Here is a 21235-nt window from a genome sequence, read left to right as displayed (position 1 = left end):
AGCTTCCAGTCCACAGAAAATACCTAAGATTCCCAGTGGGACCTTACCATTACCCATACAGGGTTTTGCTTTTCAGATTCTCGCTGATGCTGACTGTTAACCAAGGTTCTGGCCATAGTAATGACTTATCTAAGGAAGGAGGGAATCCCTGTCTGCCCCTGTCTAAATGACTGGCTGATCAGAGGCAGGTCCCAAGAAGAGACAGCTCTGGATTGCATCTTCTCCCTATTCTTTCCCTTAAAACTCCTGGTGAAGTATGTGAAATAATCTCTCGTACTAGCTCAGACAATAGAGTTCATGGGCACTGTGCATAACTCCAGTTTGGTGAAAGCTTTTATGCCAGAGTACAGGTTCTGGTCCCTTCGATCAACAGTGTATGACCTGCAGATCACTGTGTGTGCATGTTTGGGACATTTTGGTCATATGTCCTTGTGCACATACGTGTGATGCAGCTTGCCAGACTTTGCCTGCAGCCATTACAATAGTGGCTGAGGATAGTGTATATCCCATCCCCACACCTTATTACCAAACAAGTCAGTCTCCCTCCTCCCCCCCCCCCACTTTCCCCCATATCCTGCAGGAACTCAAGTGATGGCTATATCCTTTGAATGTAAGAAAAGGGATACTCTTCTTGGCTTGGTCTACACTTACCCCCCAATTCGAACTAAGGTACGCAACTTCAGCTACGTGAATAACGTAGCTGAAGTTCGAAGTACCTTAGTTCGAACTTACCTCGGTCCACACGCGGCAGGCAGGCTCCCCCGTCGACGCCGCGGTTCCCCCGTCGACGCCGCGGTACTCCTCTCGTCTAGCTGGAGTACCGCAGTCGACGGCGATCACTTCCTGGTTCGACTTATCGCGTCCAGACAAGACGCGATAAGTCGAACCCAGAACTTCGATTCCCAGCCGCCGAACTAGCGGCTGGGTGTAGACACACCCCTTGTTCCCCTTCCCAATGATGATGCTGGAGAGTTGCATCATGGACAGACTGTGGTGCCCACTGGAACCATCTGAAAATGCAAGGTTCAGGGTCTCAAGATGATCTAAAACTTCACATGAACAACTTGGAACTGAGAGCTATCAGACTGGCTTATATGGCATTCCTTCTCATCCTCTGAAACACCCACAGTGTGATTGTGACAGGCAACATGTCGGCAATGCACTCAATAAACAGGGAGGTGCTTGATCATCTCCTCTCTGCCTGGAGGTGATCAAGTTCCAAGAACAGTCCTATTGGCAAGGAGTGACTCTGATAGCTCTACACCTACCAGGGCTCAGCAATGACCTGGTGGACTTTCTAGGCAGAAATGTGGTAAGCAGCCACAACTAGTCACCGTGGAAATATTTCGTTGATGGGAACGCCCACCATAGACCTCTTCACCATGGCAGATAATGCCAAATACAGGGATTTCCACTCCATGGGCAGTATGAGCCCCAGCTCCCTTCCTAGCACCATTGTACTTCAGTTGTCTTGAGGACTGCTGTATGCCTTCCCACTGATCACTCTGACCCCTAAGAGCATATCCAAGATCAAATGGGACAAAGCTACAGTCATCATGATATTGCCCTGCTGGCTGAGACGATTTTGGCTGTTGGATCTCCTGCATTTGTCCAGCCAGCCCCCCACCCCCAAAATGACTTCCAACCTGCCTGGAAATGCTGTCTCAGAACTAAGGACAAATATTTCATCTGGATCCATAGCCGTGCTTGGTGGCCTGAATGTTGGCTTATTGAGGAAGACAGACAAAGACTGCTCCCTACAGGTCCAGAAGATCCTTTTACAGAATGCCAAAGATTTTCCAAATGAGAAGCTCAAAACAATGTGAATCCAACTCAGATCCTATACCAAAGATTCTGGACTATATGCTGCTTCTGAAACAAGCCGAACTAGCCTTTATCTTCCTTAAAATTCATCTAGAAGTCATATCAGCATGTCTCGCTCTGATACAGTCATACTCAATCTTTTCATACCCTACAGTGTTGAGGTTCCTCAAGGACCTTCTCCCTACCTGCCCACCAACTAAGGACCCTACTCCCACACTGTAGCGTAGTGAAGCCTGGAGTCGCCATTTGTGCCATCAGCAGAATGTTCTTTATGCCACCTCACTATCAAGATGGTCTTTCTGATAGCCATCACATCAGCATGTAGAGTCAGTGAACTGCGAGCTCTCGTGGCTGGACTGCGATATTATATCCTTCCACAGGAACGAAGTGGTGATGGAACCAGACCCTAAATTCATCCACAGAGTGGTCTCAGAAGTCACCTAAGCCAGTCTGTCACCTTACCGTTCTTCTCAAAGCCACACTCATCACCAGGAGAAAAGAAGCTTTATTTTCTGGATGTTACTGGGGCCCAGCTATATGACATAAACAAGACTTTCAGACTTTCTCCCTGGCTCTTTATGGCCATATCCAATATATCAAAAGGCCAAGCCATCTCACCCCTGAGAATCTCAAAGAGAATTATTCAGTGCATTTCTACCTACTTACTATCTGTTGTATGGCAAGACTCTCCCTGCAAATGCTCCACGTGGGGTGCAGACAGCATCTTCAGCCTGCTTTAGAACTATACAGATAGCTGAGATCTGTAAGGTAGCCACATGGAGCAACTCAGTGACCTTTGTGAAATGCTGTGCATTTGACATGGCTGCCAGAGCAGATGTCGCATATGGAAGAGCAGTACTTCAATCCATGTTTGACTAATACAACTGAGATTCTTCACTCGCATCCAGGGAGGATTCTTCTTGCCTGTCACCTAGAGTGGTACTTATACTAACACATATCCGAACAAGAAAGTACAGTTATTTACCCTACAATAATTGAGGTTCTTCAAAATGATGTAGTCCCACGACCCACCTTCCATCCTTATTTTTCGGAGTCCTCAGCTACACCGGCTTTAAATTGTGAGAGAACTGAGGGGAGGTTCATAGCCACTCCACCCTTTATGCCCTCGTATGGGAGGCTCCGCTGGACATTACTTGTAAAATAAAAAAAATGAAAAATTCAGTCTCCCAATGCATGGGTCGCATTCACACCTAGAGCAGGATCCACACTTACAACATTTCAAAGAAACACAGTTACTGTAGGGTAACTAACTGAACTTCCTAAAGTGTATATATTATAGACAGGGCTGGTTGTGCTGTGTATTATTCTTCCAGGTCTTGCATCTGACGAAGTGGGCATTCACCCACGAAAGCTTATGCTCCAATACTTCTGTTAGTCTTAAAGGTGCCACAGGACCCTCTGTTGCTTTTTACAGATTCAGACTAACACGGCTACCCTTCTGATACTGAACTTCCTAATGTGTATATATTATAGACAGGGCTGGTTGCGCTGTGTATTATTCTGGCAGCCTTTTCTTTGAGAAGCTCTAACACCTCCATACTTTGAAGTAGGCACTTGAAATTGGCAGGTGGAGTGGTATTTGTGTCAGAGATGTGGTTTTTGCTATTCCCATGAAAATTTGTCCTATTTTGGTCATGCTTAGTAAAGACTTGCTAGAGCTTCACCTTTAAAATTTCCAAAGATCAGTCAGCACTGGATCTTTAATAATGTTCTTTTAACATAGGTTTTTTTTGTGTGCAATAAAATATAGAATTTGGAAAATTTCAATTGTTTATCTCTCAACCCTCAAAACTTGTCACATGGCTGGATGCTAATAAATTCATACTTTATGTACATTAGTCAAATGTAATTTGGGTAAAAAAGTATTAATTCAAGTTTCATTGTTTTGATTATAAAAAGTCTCATTTCATAGCTCCACTATAAAAATACCCTAAACTTTTCAATAGCATTTCTAATCTGGTCATGTCATTTATTTTCCTTTTTATGATAAAAATCATTTTCACAAAATTCTTGTTGAGACTGACAAAATGATAATATATTTTGGGGACAAATTGTGAGTTTGGGTAAAAGGCGAACTATTCTTATTAATATATTATTGTATGCATTTTCTTTAGAGGTTGGCTGTAGGAGTTTTGGCAGAAAATGGCTTGACGTTGGAAGAATGGCTGCCTTCAGCATGGATTACAGATACTATTCCTCGTCGGTGTCCGTTTGTGCCACAAATGGGTGATGAGGTATTTTTGTTTTTCTCAAGATTCTTGCTTTCCATTTCCAGTTTTTCAGCTTTTTTACATAACTTTTTTAGAAATGTATGTAATTATTTTTCATCATTATTTTTCTGAACATTTTGGATTGATTAAAACTCCCTTTAAAGCTTAATTTTAATCAAGCCAAAATTATTTTCTTTCAAAATGAAAGTTTCTCTGTCAGCACATTCTACACTGCCTCTGCGCCCCTTAAAATCTTCTAAATGCTATGTCACATTTGGGCTATCCCTTTTCTTTTTCCACACTATTGTGATGGGTTTTTTTTATTGCACTGTATTTCTCCTGTGCCTTTCCTCACCTTTGTTACTTCAATGGGGTATATGCCCCGTATACTAAAGCGAGAAGTAAACCAGGAAGAACTGGAAATACTAGTTAATATGCACAACTATGACATAGCTGGCATCACAGAGACTTGGTGGGATTATTGGTATAGAAAGATACACTTGCTCAGGTAGGGGGAAAAGGGAGGAGATATTGCCTTATATATCAAGAATGTATAAACTTGGACTGAGGTTGAGATGGAAATAGGAGACAGACTTGTTGAAAGTCTCTGGGTAAGGATAAAAGGGGTAAAAAAAAACAAGGGTGATGTCATGATAGGGGGTCTACTACACCTAACCGGGAAGAAGAGGTGGATGAGGTTTTTTTTAAATAACTAACAAAATCATCCAAAGCACAGGACTTGGTGGTGATGGGGAACTTCAACTACCCAGACATCTGTTGGGAAAGTAACACAGCAGGGCACAGATTATCCAATAAATTCTTGGAATGTATTGGAGACAGTTTTTTATTTTAGAAGATGGAGAAAGCTTCTAGGGGATAAGCTGTTCTAGATTTAATTTTGACAAATAGGGAGGAACTGGTTAAGAATTTGAAAGTGGATCATGGAATGATAGAGTTCATGATTCTAAGGACTGGTAAGAGGGTAAACAGCACAATAAAGATAATGGATTTCAAGAAGACAGACTTTAGCAAACTCAGGGAGTTGGTAGGTAAGATCCCATGGGAAGCAAGTCTAAGGGGAAAGACAGTTCAAGAGAGTTGGCAGTCTTTCAAAGAGACATTATTAAAGGCACAAGAGCAAACTATCCATTGTGTAGGAAAGATAGGAAGTATGGCAAGAGACCACCCTGGCTTAACCAGGAGATCTTCAATGATCTCAAATTGAAAAAAGTCCTCCAAAAAGTGAAAACTAGGTCAGATTATAAAGGATGAATGTAAACAAATTATACAAGTATAAAGGGACAAAATTAGAAAGGCCAAGGCACAAAACAAGATCAAACTAGCTGGAGATGTAAAGGATAACAAGAAAACATACTACAAATACATTAGAAGTAAGAGGAAGACTAAGGCCCATTACTCAATGGAAGTGGGGGGGGGACGGACAATAACAGAAAATGTGGAAATGGCAGAAGTTCTAAATGACCTTTTTGTTTCAGTTTTCACCAAACAGGATAGTAGCAATTGGATGTCTCAAATAGTGAATACCAGTGAAAATGAGGTAGGATCAGAGGCTAAAATAGGAAAAGAACAAGTTAAAAATTACTTAGACAAGCTAAATGTCTTCCGTCACCAGGTCCTGATGAATAAATCCTAGAATACTCGAGCTGACTGAGGAGATATCTGATTCATTAGCAGTTATCTTCGAAAAGTCATGGAAGATGGGGTACATTCCAGAGCATTGGAAAAGGGCATATAGTGCCAATCTATAAAAAGGGAAATAAGGACAACCTGGGGAATTACAGACCAGTCATCTTAGCTTCGATACCCAGAAAGATAATGGAGCAAATAAGTAAGCAATCAATTTGCAAACACCTAGAAGATAATATGGTGATGACAAATCCATGATGACTGGTACTTAAGAGAAAATCATGTCAAACCAGCCTAAGAGCTATCTTTGACAGGGTAACAAGCCTTGTAGATAGGGGGGAAGTGGTAGATGTCGTATATCTTGACTTTAGTAAGGCTTTTGATACTGTCTCGCATGACCTTCTCATAAACAAACTAGGGAGATGCAAGCTAGATGGAGCTACTATAAGGTGGGTGCATAACTGGTTGGAAAACCATTGCCAGAGAGTAGTTACTAGAGGTTCACAGTCAAGCTGGAAGGGCATATCAAGGGTCCCATAGGCATCAGTTTGGGTCCAGTTTTGTTGAATATCTTCATCAGATGATTTAGATAATGGCATAGAGAGTACACTTATATAGTTTGCGGATGATACCAAGCTGAGAGGAGTTGCAAGTGCTTTAGAGAATAGGATTAAAATTGAAAATGATCTGGACAAACTGGAGAAATGGTCTGAGGTCAATAGGATGAAATTCAATAAGGACAAATGCAATGTATTCCACTTAGGAGGAACAATCAGTTGCACACATACAAAATGGGAAATGACTGCCTAGGAAGAAGTACTGCAGTAACGTATCAGGGGGTAATGGATCACAAGCTAAATATGAGTGAACAGTGTAATACTGTTGCAAAAAAGCAAATGTCATTCTGGCATGGAGTATTGTAAGCAAGACACGAGAAGTAATTCTTCCACTGTACTCCGTGCTGATTAGGCCTCAACTGGAGTAGTGTCCAGTTCTGGATGCTACACTTCAGGAAAGATGTGGACAAATTGGAGAAAGTCCAGAGAAGAGCAACTAAAATGATTAAAGGTCTAGAAAACATGACCTATGAGGGAAGATTGAATAAATTGGATTGTATAGTCTGGAGAAGAGAAGACTGAGGGGGGACATAAGTTTTCAAGTACATAAAATGTTGTTACAAGGAGGAGGGAGAAGAAATGTTCTCCTTAACCTCTGAGGATAGGACAAGAAGCAATGGGCTTAAATTACAGCAAGGGCAGTTTAGGTTGGACATTGGGAAAAACTTCCGAACTATCAGGGTGGTTAAGCACTGGAATAAATTGTCCAGGAAGATTGTGGAATCTCCATTATTGGAGATTTGTAGACAAAAACTTGTCAGGAATGGTCTAGATAATACTTAGTCCTGCCATGAGTTCAGGGGACTGGACTAGATGACCTCTTGAGGTCCCTTCCAGTCCTACATTTCTATGATTCTGTGATTCAATAGTTCAATTCCAAAAATGACAGATACATAAAACAATTTGGTTTTTTTAATTTATAAAATGTGCCAAGTACAATGTATTGGGTGTACGAACAATACTTATTATAATATATGGCTTGAAAATCCAAGTCAAAAACAAGATTTTATGTACCCTGTCTTCCACAATCAATGACACACAAATTCACCCCTCAGGAAAAAGCCAGAGGAAGTAGTTGGGCCATATACTATAAAATCTGCACGGGCCTGAATCTTCAAAGAGCTAAGCATTTCTGGAGAGGTGTTGAGCACCCAGAGTGCTGAACTGAGTTCCCACATAGATCATCAACTTCAGCTTCCATTGAGAGCCTCTGTGGAGGTGCTCTGCTCCTCACACAATCAAATCCAATATGAACTAATCTGGTCAGTGGTGCCATCTAGGTATTGTAGGGTTGTCAGCGATATGCCTGTACCATACTCTTAAGAGTCTTTAGCACCCTACTAGTACTGACATGTTTCACAGAAATCTCACATTTGGCCAGGCAAAGCAGATGTTGCACTGTATACAGGGAATACTTAGGCATGCTCTCATCTGTCTGTTGTTCAGAAGAACCTTGACATTAATGAACTTGACAATTGCCACCTAGTCTGTACCTGGAAACATAGGAATTGTTGCACCAAAAGAGATGTACCAGTAATACATCTAGTCCAGAATCATATCACTGACAATGGTTGTTCTCATATGTGTCCGAGAGGGTGCAAGAAATTCCACAGCTGGATAATTATTTTATTATAAGCACGGCTGGTAACATCACCTATTATTAAGGTTGCTCAACACTTCCCTAAGGCCCTATTTTCTGTTGCTTATGACTTTGACGATAATTATTTGGGCTGAAATTTTCCATACTGGGTGTCTGCCTTAGGCTGCATTTTTTGGAAAATTTCAGCCAAAACAATTTAGGATGTGTCTGCACTGCAGTGCAAGCTTGGGCTCATAGCCATCTTTCATCTACACATAATTATGTCTGACTCAGGCCAGCAAGCCCTCCATGTGCAGGCCCCAGGACCCCATCAGTGTGGGGAGATATTTGAGCCTGAGTCCCACAGGCTCAAATTTTGCAGCATGGATGCAGCTCTGGCCCATGCCTCCCATACTGGGACCTGAGAGTCCACCAATGCTGTCCCACAACCCCATGGGATGGTGTCTTTCATCCTTTCTATCCCAAGACAGGCCAGTTGACTCCCAAGAAATGGAAATGGTTTCTCTGATTCTGGTACAGCTGCTCAGAATTTAGCCCTTCCTTTTTATTCTGACTGCTGAGCTGTAAGCAGAGTGAACCTTCTCTTATGTTTATAATGGCCACCAACACAAAATAGTCCTGTGCCAAGTGCACTGCTAGCTGGTCATGAGAGCACAATTAGATTTTAGTTAAACTCTCGGGTGAGGCAAGCAAACAATTTGACTTCAGCAAGAGTTCAGGAAATGACCATGCATACAAGGAAATAGTGAAGAAGTTGGCAGCTTTGTGGATTTACCAGACCAGCGCAGAGAGTGGATTAAGCATTCCAAGAACAACTGCTGGAAAGCCAGGGATGAGAACCACACCTCTGGAAACTCACCTGCCCGTTTTATGAGGAGTTTGACCAGGTGCTGGGAATGGCACCAAGTACTGAGCCACCAGCACTTCATGACAGTCTGGTTAGCAGAGATGGTGATCTTCTGACCCTGGAATCCAGTTTGACATTGGAGGGGAGCAAGCATCCGATCAGGCTGCTGAAGTGACTCTTGTGCTCACGCCAGTCTCCCAAGATGCTTTGCTGCTGTAGCAGCTGCAGCACATCTTGGATCTCTACTCAGAAGACCTTTTTGATGACTCTCTGGAGGAGCAGCCCATTGCAGAACTAGCAGCAGAAACACACGAAGCAGAAGTAGCCCCTCAACCTGGTAAGTTTCTGGTTCCATGTTTGTTGTTGTTATATGGATAGGAGGAATTTCTGAATTATGACCCAATGGAAAATGTATTACAAGCTGAGGGCAGCAGTGTGTATCTGCCAATGGTGAATGGAATGCCAGCACCTTAGCAGCACCACCATGTGGAATTCAAAATGGAAACCAGGAAGCGCAAACATCAATGAACGAAGCATTTAAAATTTAATTTTACTAGAAACTTGCACATTCTTACAAAGATGTGCTGGAGTGTTAAAAGTAAGAACCAGATATTGCATTCCCTTTTAGTATCCCGTGCCATACAAATTAGTCCCGCCACAGTGTAATGAGCTGCCTGTAAATGGTCAACTGTCTGGTGGGGAAGTTAAATGTAGTCCATGGGCAATGGAATCAATGTCCAAAGTACAGCTGGGGGGTTGTATATACACCAGAAATGTGCCAGGGAGTGGGGGAAATGGCTGTGTAGTTCTTTGAGAGTCTGTGTTGTTGTATGTGTTTGCATGTCGTCACTGGGTAGTTGCGGTCAGAGCAGCATGCATCGGAAACTGTAGGGAGGCAATAATCCATGTGGATGCTAACACAGCATCCTGTTGATTTCCCCCATGAATTCTGGCCCAATCCCAGTGCTGTTAGCTGCAAACTTTTCCCATAGTAGGGAACTCAAGAGGCATTCAAATTTCAGAAAAATTGAGTACTTTCTAGTTCCAGATCTGTAGATCACCAGCCCACTCCATTCGTAGATGTGCATTCAGTCACCGTAAGTTTGAAAACCTCTGTGGCATACACAGCTGGCTTGCCTCTGACAGCTTGGAATGAAATGTCCCTTTGACGTTTTGGAACCTTTAGACTTGTGATGTCCTCCAGAAGGTGGAATCCCTGAAAGGCTAGAGAAGGCTTAGTTAGTAAGCTGTCACTTCCCTGCCCACAAACCAAGCTGGTCTGCAATTTTTAAACCGAAAGATTTTAAATTTTAACTTACCATTGTTTCTGCATCATTTCACTGTGATTCAGTTGTGTTAACACAGCTTTTGGGAACTGAAATATTCCTCTCCGGATATATTGGAAGTTCAGTTTTGCAAAGTATCATTTCTGGGCCTTGAGATTCCACAAGCCACTTTTGCCTGCAGAAACCTGATTTAAAGTGCTGAAACAACAATGCACTGTTTGATGTCTACTCTTAGGCCTTTCTGCCTCTGCTGGTCCCTCCACCTTGACAGTGTGAGTGCAGTCAAGCAGACCCCTGGGATGCAGAACTGTCACAGACCAGTCCCAGCAGAAGTGTTTCTGTGATGAACTTATGGTGAACATTCTGGACAGGGACAACAAGCAGGTGCAATACCAGAAGGAGAAGGATTCACGGCAAGTGGAAAGGCACAGACAGGCTGCAGAGTGAGAGGACAGAATTGCAGTGCAGCGCAGTTTCTAGAGCAGGAACATTGGCTGAGGGAGGAAGTTAGAGCACAGCAGAAAGACCTGTTTGAGAGGCTGTTGAGAGGCTTATGACCCCAAGCGTACAGGCTCCTACTGCGCCTGCACCATGCCCTGAGTCCCCTCCATGGGACCATGTGCTGCAAAGCAGGAACAGTTTGGACAATTCCATAGTTTGGGTGGCCCATGCAACCAAAACTTAACAGCAGCTGGACAGGGCAAATCTACCGTGTACAATCCTCTAACCCTGTGCTGAGCCATCCCCGCTGAAGGCTTCCCACCCCTGTGCACCGGTGCCAAGAGCATACTAAACATAAAAGAAGGGGAAAGGAGAACAGGAGGCCAGAGGACATGCAACCTAAGGGGATTTATTTGTTGTCACTGTGTTCACTGTTTAATGTTTGGTTTATGCACTTGGTTTTATAAATGGTTTTGGAGTTGGGTTATTATTGGTGTGTCAGTGATAGCTGGCTTGCGTGGCAGTGGTTTAATCTATTTTTGTGTTCACATCCATGTTCACAAATAAAGGCCTTTATTTTATTAAGACTGACCATCACTGCATCACATCATATAATGTGTATTTTAAATAATAAAGATAAATGAATGATAAGGGACAGCTGGGAAGTTGTATTTGAACATAAGTATTCAATAACTTTCTCTACATCAATCCCTACTGTAAATCTACAGTTCTTGCCACACGCCTCTACCCCCAGTTCATAATCAGTCATGTCACCTGTAAGTACAGTGCATAGCAATCAACCTCCCACCCAGTTCATAATCAGTCGTGTCATCTGTAAGTACAGTGCATAGCAATCAACCTCCTACCCAGTTCATAATCAGTTATGTCACCTGTAAGATACAATGCATAGCAATCAGCCCTCCCCATTTCGTTACATGATCTCATTTACTATAAACATTGTACAAGCACATTCATAAACATACTATTCTCCCTCTTCCATTGGTCTATGCAAGCCCATAACATGGGAGCACAGAACCCTGATTTGTGTTGCCCAGATGCATCCTGCTCCAGTTGTGATAGGCACACTTTCTGGTATAGTGTACCAATTCAGCGATCCATTTCTGTCATGGGTCCATTCGGGGAAAATGGCTCACCTTTGGCTTCACAAAGATTGTGAAGGACACAGCAAGCCACAGTAATGCAGACAGCATTGATGACACTGGAATCCTAACAGGTCTTCAGACAGCGCCAGCTGATTTTCAGTTTGCTGAACCCACCTTCAGTCACCATTCTGCACCTTCTGACAGTGTGATTAAATACTGTTTTGCCAGGTGTTCTGGTATGGTTCCTAAGGCAAGGCAAAAGGGGGGGTATTCAGGGTCCTCCAAAATAACAGTGGGGACAGTAACTCCATTTATGACAATGTCATTTGGTGACAATAGTGTTGCATCTTGTCCATGGATGTAGACTCCCAGTAGTTAGAAAACCCTGGCATCATGATCTTTCTTAGTGCAGCCCATGTTGGTATCCATAAATTGGCCTCTGTGGTCCACAAGGGCCTGCATAACAGTGGAGTAGTACCCTTTGCTGTTTATGTTCTCATGCGCCTTGAGGGGGGCGAACTATGGGCACGTGAGTCCCATCAGTGCACCCAGCGTAGTTTGGAAACCCCATTCTCTCAAAACTAGTAATTACTTCAGGGATATTGTATGCCCACCACTTTTGGGTAAATCACGTGCCTCATTGCCTTGGAAACCACCACCACCACCACCTTCCCCACAGTTGACTTTCCAGTGCCAAACTGGCTAGCTACGGACCTGTAGCAGTCCAGGGTAGCCAGCTTCCAGATGGTTATAGCAACCCACTACTCAACCAGTATGGCAACCCTTATGTGTGTGTCCTGACATTGGAGGGTGGGGGCAAGCTGTTCACAAAACTCTAGAAATGTAGCTTTCTTCATGTGAAAGTTTTGGACCCACTGTTCATCATCCCATATCCATATGATGATGTGATCCCACTAGTCTGTTCTTGTGGGCCTGCTACAGAAGCATTGGTCTGCATAGGGGGCATCAGCGGTTATTCCGAGAGTTGTAAGCAGCATCAGCCAATTTGTCTTCCGTGTCTGTATTCTCCTCCTCCTCCTCTGACAGGTGCCTTTGGTAGGTCAGAAAATGCAAGAGAAGCTCTTCAGATTGTGGTTCCTCCATGTTGCTGGCTCAGGTTGTCGGGAGCATGCAGACCCAAAAGACAGCTCAGCAGGATGTGTTGGCAGGCTGTGATATCTTCCTATAACCTGGGGTGGGCAGTGAAGTTTTCCCACACTGCACCATTAACCAAGGGCTAGAGCGACCACAGCTGGGGAAGGTGCTGGGAAGCCTGGGATATGGTGATTTTGACTTGTATCTGTGTACTGCACTGTGCACATTGGAACCTGGGTTTGGGGTTTGGGTCCAAAAATTCTAAACCTAGTGTCACCAATGAGTGTGTGGACTCTCAAGCCCTGGGCTAACAAAGCCAAGATCCTCTGACTCAATTTCCACTAACACTGGGATTACATTGCATACCATTTGCAATTTCAGAGGATAAGGCTAGGAAAAAATACATTATTTTTCAATGTTAAAAATATTGTGGCAACCTTTTCTTTGGAAAGCTGTAGTGCCTCCATGCTTTGGAGCAGGGACTTGAAATTTGACAAGAGGGTGGAGACTAGTGTCAGGGATGTGCTTTTCTCTGTGAGAATGTACCCAAACTTGGCCAAGTAAAAAGCCTTTGAAAAATTGCAGTTTGCACATGCTCAATACAGACTTGCTAGATCTTAACAGCTAAAATCTCTGAAGATTCCATCCTCCCTGAACATTCAGGAGCCTCGACAGCTAGACTGCATGTGCTTCATCCCCGTGGAGTGACTGAACATGCTGCAGCCCAAGGCTATTAGTGAAGCTGACTTTCCCTGTTATAGCTGCTCCTGGCAGAGCTGGGGCTGGGCACTGAAGCAAAGAGCCTGTCTCTCCAGTGCTCACAATGACTCTCTACTGGCACCCGGGTAGCATGGGGGAGGAAATAGTTTGATTCAGATGCAGAGCACACGGAAGCTGGACCTATGGCATTGTGGGGGAGTAGACTGGGGGCAAAGGCTGGGACTAGAGTCTGGCAGTGGGGCTGAGGCTGGGACTGGAGTCTAGCAGCAGGGCAGGGGAAAGGACCTGGGGGGAGATTTGACAAGGAAAAGGTTGCAGGGGTAGAACTGGGACTGGCTAAGCAAAGAGACTGTGACAAGGAGCTGGGGGAGGTGAGGGCACTGAAACTGGGTGAGAAGCCCAGGAACTAAGACTGGGAATGGCAGCCAGTGGGCTCAGGGGAAGGGGGAAACAAGAAGTCAAGTGGGAGGAGGATACTGGTATTAGCTAGGCAAGGAGATTGGGAACAAGGGAGTGGGGAGGATTAGGAGTGGCTGGAAGTGGGGGAGGCTGGGACTGGAATGGGGAGTCTAAAGAGGTGACATTAGAACTCCCTGGAAAAAGAGACTGAGACTGGGATCAGAAGCCTGAGGCATGGGACTGGCTAGGTGATTAGAGTGGGACTGGGGCTGAGGAGCTAGTGGTGGGATAGAGACAGGTACAGGTTGTATAGGATGAGGCAGAAAGAGTCAAACTTGGGAGGGCTGGACAGAAGAGTCTGAAACCTAGAGTTGATCAGACAATGTTCATCAAAATAGTTTTTCATCAGGAAAAGCAGTTTTGATTAAACCAGTTTTGTGTGTGAGAAATCATATTTGTTTCAAAAAAAATTCCCGGAGAGAGTTTGAAATTTTTTTTATTATTATTATTATTTTCAGAAAAAAATTCTAATGGAAAATTCCCAAATTATGTTTCAAAATTTTATTTTATTTTTAAAACCATCAAGGGTAGCTGCTGTTTGGTACTGATTGAAATGTCTTGCATTTTTTCTAGAGCAAACTGTTTTCTATTTTTGTTGTAATTTGTTTCATTAAACAAAAACAGCATGCGCTTTGATTTAGAAAAAAAGATAAGACATTTCAGTCAGTGTTAAGTATTATCTGCCTGTGCCTAGTAAAAAATACTTGAAACAAAATTTTTAAATGAAATAAAAAATTTCAAAGCTGAGTTTTTTCAGAATTTGTTTTGTGGGAAATTTCAAAAATATTTGGTTTCATTTCCAATTTCTTGAAATGTCAATATTTCCCATTAAACAACTATTTCAAGTTTCAACCAGCACTAGTAAAACCCACTGGCAGAGTGTCTCACTCCTTCTAGTTCTGGTCCACATAAAGGATGATAACCTCTATTCCTATCAGGCCTTGTCTACACTACGAGAGTACTTCGATTTTAGTTAATTCGACTATGTGGAATCGATATTACTAAGTCGAACGTGTGTGTCCACACTAAGGACAGTAATTCGACTTTGTGAGACTTTGTGAGTCCACACTAACGGGGCAAGCGTCGACATTGGAAGCGGTGCACTGTGGGCAGCTATCCCACAGTTCCCGCAGTCCCCGCTGCCCATTGGAATTCTGGGTCGAGCCCCAAATGCCTTCTGGGTAAAAAAATGTGTCGAGGGTGCTTTTGGGCGCCTGTCGTCATCCGTCCGTCACTCACGCCCTCCCTCCCTCCCTCCCTGAAAGCGCCGGTGGGAAATCAGTTCGCGCGCTTTTCTGATTACTGACAGCGCGGACGCCACAGCAGTGCGAGCATGGATCCCGCTGCGACCATCGCTGCAGTTGTGGCAGTTCTCAACGCCTCGCAGCTTCTCCTCCACCTGTACCAGAGGCAGCTGCAGATCAATCATGAGAGGAGGCTACGGCACCACCGTGACGGCATGAAGTCGGACACTAGCTCCGACCTCTCTGAGAACATGAGACCCAGCGCCCAGGACATCTCGCTGTCACTGGGTCTTGTTGATACTGTTGAACGGCGATTCTGGGCCCGTGAAACAAGCACAGAATGGTGGGACCACATAGTGCTGCAGGTCTGGGATGAATCCCAGTGGCTGCGCAACTTTCGCATGCGGAAGGGGACTTTCCTCGAACTGTGTGAGTTGCTGTCCCCTGCCCTGAAGCGAAAGGACACCCGGATGCGGGCAGCCCTGACTGTCCAGAAGCGAGTGGCCATAGCCCTCTGGAAGCTCGCAACGCCAGACAGCTACCGGTCCGTCGCTAACCACTTTGGTGTGGGCAAGTCTACCGTGGGGGTTGCTGTTATGCAAGTAGCCAGGGCAATCGTCAAGCTACTGCTATCTAAGGTAGTGACCCTGGGAAACGTGGAGCTCATCAGAGATGGCTTTGCCGAGATGGGATTCCCAAACTGCGGTGGGGCTATAGATGGGACTCACATCCCTATCCTGGCACCGGACCAACAGGCCAGCCAGTACATCAACAGAAAGGGGTACTTTTCCATGGTGCTGCAAGCACTGGTGGACCATCGGGGACGTTTTACCAATATCTACGTTGGATGGCCTGGCAAGGTTCATGACGCTAGGGTGTTCAGGAACTCTGGTCTGTATAGACGGCTGCAGGAAGGTCTTTACTTCCCGGACCACAAAGTAACTGTTGGGGATGTGGAGATGCCTACAGTCATCCTCGGGGACCCTGCATACCCGCTAATGCCCTGGCTCATGAAGCCCTACACTGGCGCACTGGACTCAGGGAAAGAACTATTCAACTACCGGCTCAGCAAGTGCAGAATGGTGGTGGAGTGTGCTTTTGGCCGTCTCAAGGGGAGATGGAGAAGCCTACTCACTCGCTGTGATCTCAGCGAGACCAATATCCCCATTGTGATAGCTGCTTGCTGTGTGCTCCACAATTTGTGTGAGAGCAAGGGGGAGACCTTTATGGCGGGGTGGGAGCTTGAGGCAAATAGCCTGGCTTCTGATTACGTCCAGCCAGACAGCCGGGCGATTAGAAGATCCCAGCGGGACGCGCTGTGCATCAGGGAGGCTTTGAAAGCCAGGTTCCTGACTGAGCAGGGTCTCCAGTGACTGTTCACTTTGTGGACACAGATACTGAACCTGCCCCCGTTTCTTTACCCAGTTACTGTTGACTATCCTTCCAAGTTACATACCCCCTTCCCCACCTTCCCAACAAATAAAATCTGTTCCGTTTTGTTACTGAACAAGGTTCTCTTTCTTACTGTTTTCGCGGGAATGTTTTAAACCGGGGACGCAGACTGTGGCGGGGGGCTGGTTTATTGTTTTGATGCAAATGATGCTTCTAAACTCCGGGAATGACAGGCTCCGCAGTGCTGGATTGGTTGTTTCAACGCAGCCTGCCAGCAGTCCTGGGCGGGACTGCATGTATGTGTCGGCCAAGTGACTTTCTGGCAGGGGGCGGAGGGTAACAGATCCCCTGCTGCGTGGCTCTGTGATCCAGGATAAGGACCGCGGCAGAAGATCTGTAACTGCCCTCCCCCGCCACAAAGTCACAGATCAACCCCCTCGCACCCCAGAACATGAAAACCGCCTCCCAGACTGACCAGGGTAACTGGTGACTGTACTGTGTATGTGTCCTGATGCTGGACCTGCCCCCGCCTCTGTAGCCTGCTACAGGTGACTGTCCTGTCCAAGTAACAAACCCCTTCCCCCCCTTCAGACAGAATCCCCTCTAAAAGACACTCTCGGAAACAGTACTTAACAGAAACAGATGTTTTATTATGAACCGCACATGAAAAGGGGGGGAGGAAACTTGGACGTGGGCTATTGTGAGATGGGTAGGAAAGGGCTTTTCAAACTTTGGAACGAGAGCCTTCCATTGCTGCAGCAGTGTGCAGGGGCCGACTGAAAGTTTTAACGGCCCTTGCCGCCCCTCCTTCTTTGGACTTTTGGTGAGGGGGGTGTGGGACTTGGTGGCGGGGGAGGGCGGTTAGAGATAGACAGCAGCAGGGCTCTGTCCTCCTGCCTCCGGTCTTGCAGAACATCCACTAGGCGCCGGAGCGTCTCCGTTTGCTCCCTCATTAGTCCAAGCAGGGTTCGAGTAGCCTGCTGGTCCTCCTGGCGCCACCTCTCCTCCCGTTCCATGACTGCTCTGTGCATTTGTGACAAGTTCTCCCTCCACTGTGTCGTCTGGGCTGCCTGCTCTCGTGAGCACTCCATAAGTTCATAAAACATGTCTTCACGCGTCTTTCTCTTCCTTCTCCTAATCTGCGCTAGCCTCTGGGAGTGTGATGCCAGGCTGGGTTGGGAGACAGTCGCAGATGTGTCTGTGGGAATGGGAAAAAGGGAGTAAATTCCTGAGACAGATAAATGAAGTTGCTAACAAAGAACATAGTCTTTCTCTGTGAACAACACCATGCACTGGACCTTTCACATGCGCACACAGGACAAGGTCGAATTTTCGGCCCTCGCCTTCAGTGCCTGGGGTCTTGCAGTTGCGATCAGAGAAGCGTGGCAGGACACCTCTACTTTTGTTGCAGGAAAACATGGTAAGCCGTAGACTTGTGGCAGCTTAAAAATGTAATAGTAGCACTGGGCTCCTTTCGCACTGAATGCAAGGCCACTCTCTGCTGGCAGCAATCAGGGAAGCATGAGCTCTGCCCCTGTCCCACCACCTCGCGGCTGTCCCCGGGAAAGATCACTGTATGCTGCCCCTCTGCCGCCTCCACCGCGTGGCTGTAAAGCAGTCCCAATACTAACATTCCCCTCCCTAATTTAAAGCAGGGCGTCATGTGCGATATAACTCTAATGAGGATCTCGGAGAGCGAGAGGGGAAGAATGCTTCGGGAGACCATGCAGAGGCCAGGGCCGTATGCCGCCATGCTGTGCCGTGCCATGATCCCAGACTACTTACTGGACTCATGGCGTGGGAACGTGTGTTACCACGGTGGACCAGTTATGTTAAAATTACATGTTTAGATGTTTAAAGCACTCACTGCTTGATCCTTCCCCTGATTCGGTGTCCGGGGTAACGGCTGTGGATGGTTGGTAGGGGATCTCGGTAAGGGTGATGAAGAGCTCCTGGCTGTCGGGGAAATCAGTGGTGCAAGCGCTGTCGACTGCCTCGTCCTCCTCATCTCCTTCCTCATCTTCCCCGTCCGCTAACATTTCCGACGAGGAACCGGCCGTGGACAGTATCCCATCCTCTGAGTCCACGGTCACTGGTGGGGTAGTGGTGGCGGCCGCACCTAGGATGGAATGCAGTGCCTCGTAGAAACGTGATGTGTGGGGCTGGGATCCGGAGCGTCGGTTTGCCTCTTTGGTTTTTTGGTAGCCTTGTCTCAGCTCCTTGATTTTCACGCGGCACTGCGTTGCATCCCGGCTGTATCCTCTCTCTGCCATGGCTTTAGAGATCTTCTCGTAGATCTTTGCATTCCTTCTTTTGGAGCGCAGCTCTGAAAGCACGGACTCATCGCCCCACACAGCGATGAGATCCAAGACTTCCCGATCAGTCCATGCTGGGGCCCTCTTTCTATTAGATTGCACGGCCATCTCTGCTGGAGAGCTCTGCATCGTTGCCAGTGCTGCTGAGCTCTCCACGCTGTCCAAACAGAAAATGAGATTCAAACTGCCCAGACAGGAAAAGGAATTCAAATTTTCCCGGGGCTTTTCCTGTGTGGCTGGTCAGAGCATCCGAGCTCGAAGTGCTGTCCAGAGCGTCAACAGAGTGGTGCACTGTGGGATAGCTCCCGGAGCTATTACCGTCGATTTCCATCCACACCTAGCCTAATTCGATATTGCCATTTCGAATTTAGCGCTACTCCTCTCGTTTTCGAGGAGTACAGAAGTCGAATTTAAGACAGCTCTATGTCGAATTAAATAGCTTCGTGGTGTGGACGGGTGCGGGGTTAATTCGATGTAACGGCGCTAAATTCGATATAAACTCCTAGTGTAGACCAGGCCTCAGTTACCCCAGGCGTAGGCAACCTCTGGCACGCGTGCCGATTTTCAATGGCACTCTCACTGCCCAGGTCCTGGCCACCAGTCCGGGGGGCTCTGCATTTTAATTTAATTTTAAATGAAGCTTCTTAAACATTTTAAAAACCTTATTTGCTTTACATACAACAATAGTTTAGTTATATATTATAGACTTATAGAAAGAGACCTTCTAAAAACGTTAAAATGTATTACTGGCATGCGAAACTTTAAATTAGAGTGAATAAATGAAGACTCGGCACACCACTTCTGAAAGGTTGCCGACCCCTGATTTACCCATTAGCTCAAGTGGCAGAGTTATGTGCGGTGTATCTAAAGGTTCCAGCCCTGCAGATAACCTATGTGGATGTCAGTAAAATATCACATTATGGAATTTGGTTTTTTCACTTTGCTTTTTAAAAAAAACAACCTTGAATTGCACACAAAAAATACACTAAAATAATATTAAAGTTGCAAATTAAAGAGCTCAAAAGTTAGGAAATGCACAGGCAACCTTAATTCAGCCACCTTGTATGTAAGCATTATGATACAGTCGTTAATTACATGATCACATGCTATTTTTTCCACCCTGCTTTGGAAATGAATCAGAGTTGTGTACCAAAGAAGGCTGTTGTCTGTAGGACGCCTGCCTCATTTGTTGCAGAAGTTGAAAGGTTGTGGTGAGTGAGGCAGAGGTTTGCAGGAAATAGAGGATGGTCTCATAGTTAAAGCAGTTGAATGCCACTCTGGGTAATTGGATTCTATCCCCGCCTCTGCCACAGAGTTCCTTTGTGATTGTAAGTAACTCATATGCACCAGATTTTTCACATTCAGTCATTGTGTGTTCCATATGTTCTGGGTGTTAAACTTGAGACCCTGGGGTCTGATTTGCAAAAGTGCTGAGCACTCAGAACTACAATTGAAGTCAATGGGGGCTGTGCTCTAAACATAAGTGCTATAATGCTGAAGAATCAGGCTCTGGGTATCTCAGATTGGGCATCCAAAATTAGAAGATACTTTTCACCTTAATCTCTGCCTCAGCTTGCCATCTGTAAAATGGGGATAGTACCTATGTATTTCATAGAGGTGTTGTGAAAATAAATTCATTAATGTTTGCTAAGCACTTGGATAGTGATGATCATTATAGAAAAAGTCTATGAGGAGATTAATAGCCCTACTTTCACAGCAGGGTTTGAATAGTATGTGGTAAATAAAGCATGAGCAACACTTTGAACAATGAGGAGAAAACCAAATATAGAATGGCTGGCTCATTAAGTGAACATTGTCCATTCTGTGCACTGAATGACACTGGGGTCTTGTGGAAATAGTAGTATGTGATTGTGTAATTGATGACTGTATCATAATAGATACATACAAGGAGGCCGAATTCAGGTTGCCTTAACTCTGTCATTTCATGACTCCTGAGTGTTTGACTTTGCAACGTTAATAATCGTCTTCATTACATGCAAAAACCCACAACTATGGTAAGACTTATAGAGTAAAACTATGTGTGTAGCGGGAGATACATTTTGAGAGAGAGATATCTCATACTATTTTTGAATTATTTGGGGTGGGGGGAGATGGTATTAATGTAGTTTACAACATTCGCCAGAAGAGGTTGATAAACCCAAATAGGTTTATTTATTGTTTTGTGACTTGTTCTCCTAAAGCTGACCAATTTCATATTTAGTTAAGCTCACCATATAAATAGCACTTAACTTTATTTCTTGTTAGCACCACTTGTAAATCTTTGTTATATATTTTAAGGAAATGCAACTAAGAGGGATGACTGCCTATTTATCTGCCTGAAGAGAACATTCTACAGTTTAGAATGTTACTGTGCTCAGTCTTTTAATGGAAATCACGAGAGATTTTCCTTAATT

The 21235-nt window shown here is 45.1% G+C and overlaps 1 protein-coding gene and 1 long non-coding RNA gene across 3 annotated transcripts in view; one reads left to right on the top strand and one right to left on the bottom strand.

Annotated features, from left to right (window-relative positions):
• Positions 1-21235, bottom strand: part of LOC135876850 (uncharacterized) — a 1011314-nt gene that overhangs the window by 577803 nt on the left and 412276 nt on the right. The window lies entirely within an intron of this gene.
• PHIP (pleckstrin homology domain interacting protein) overlaps positions 1-21235 on the top strand; it is a 342291-nt gene that overhangs the window by 272223 nt on the left and 48833 nt on the right. Inside the window, exon 24 of the mRNA XM_065402211.1 lies at positions 3960-4079. Within this exon, the coding sequence (XP_065258283.1) occupies positions 3960-4079 (120 nt within the window). The remainder of the gene's footprint in view (positions 1-3959; positions 4080-21235) is intronic.

This window comes from Emys orbicularis, chromosome 3 (genome assembly GCF_028017835.1).
Source record: "Emys orbicularis isolate rEmyOrb1 chromosome 3, rEmyOrb1.hap1, whole genome shotgun sequence".
Lineage (NCBI taxonomy): Eukaryota > Metazoa > Chordata > Testudines > Emydidae > Emys > Emys orbicularis.
Note: the sequence above shows the minus strand (reverse complement) of the source record. Positions and strands in the feature narration are given on the sequence as shown.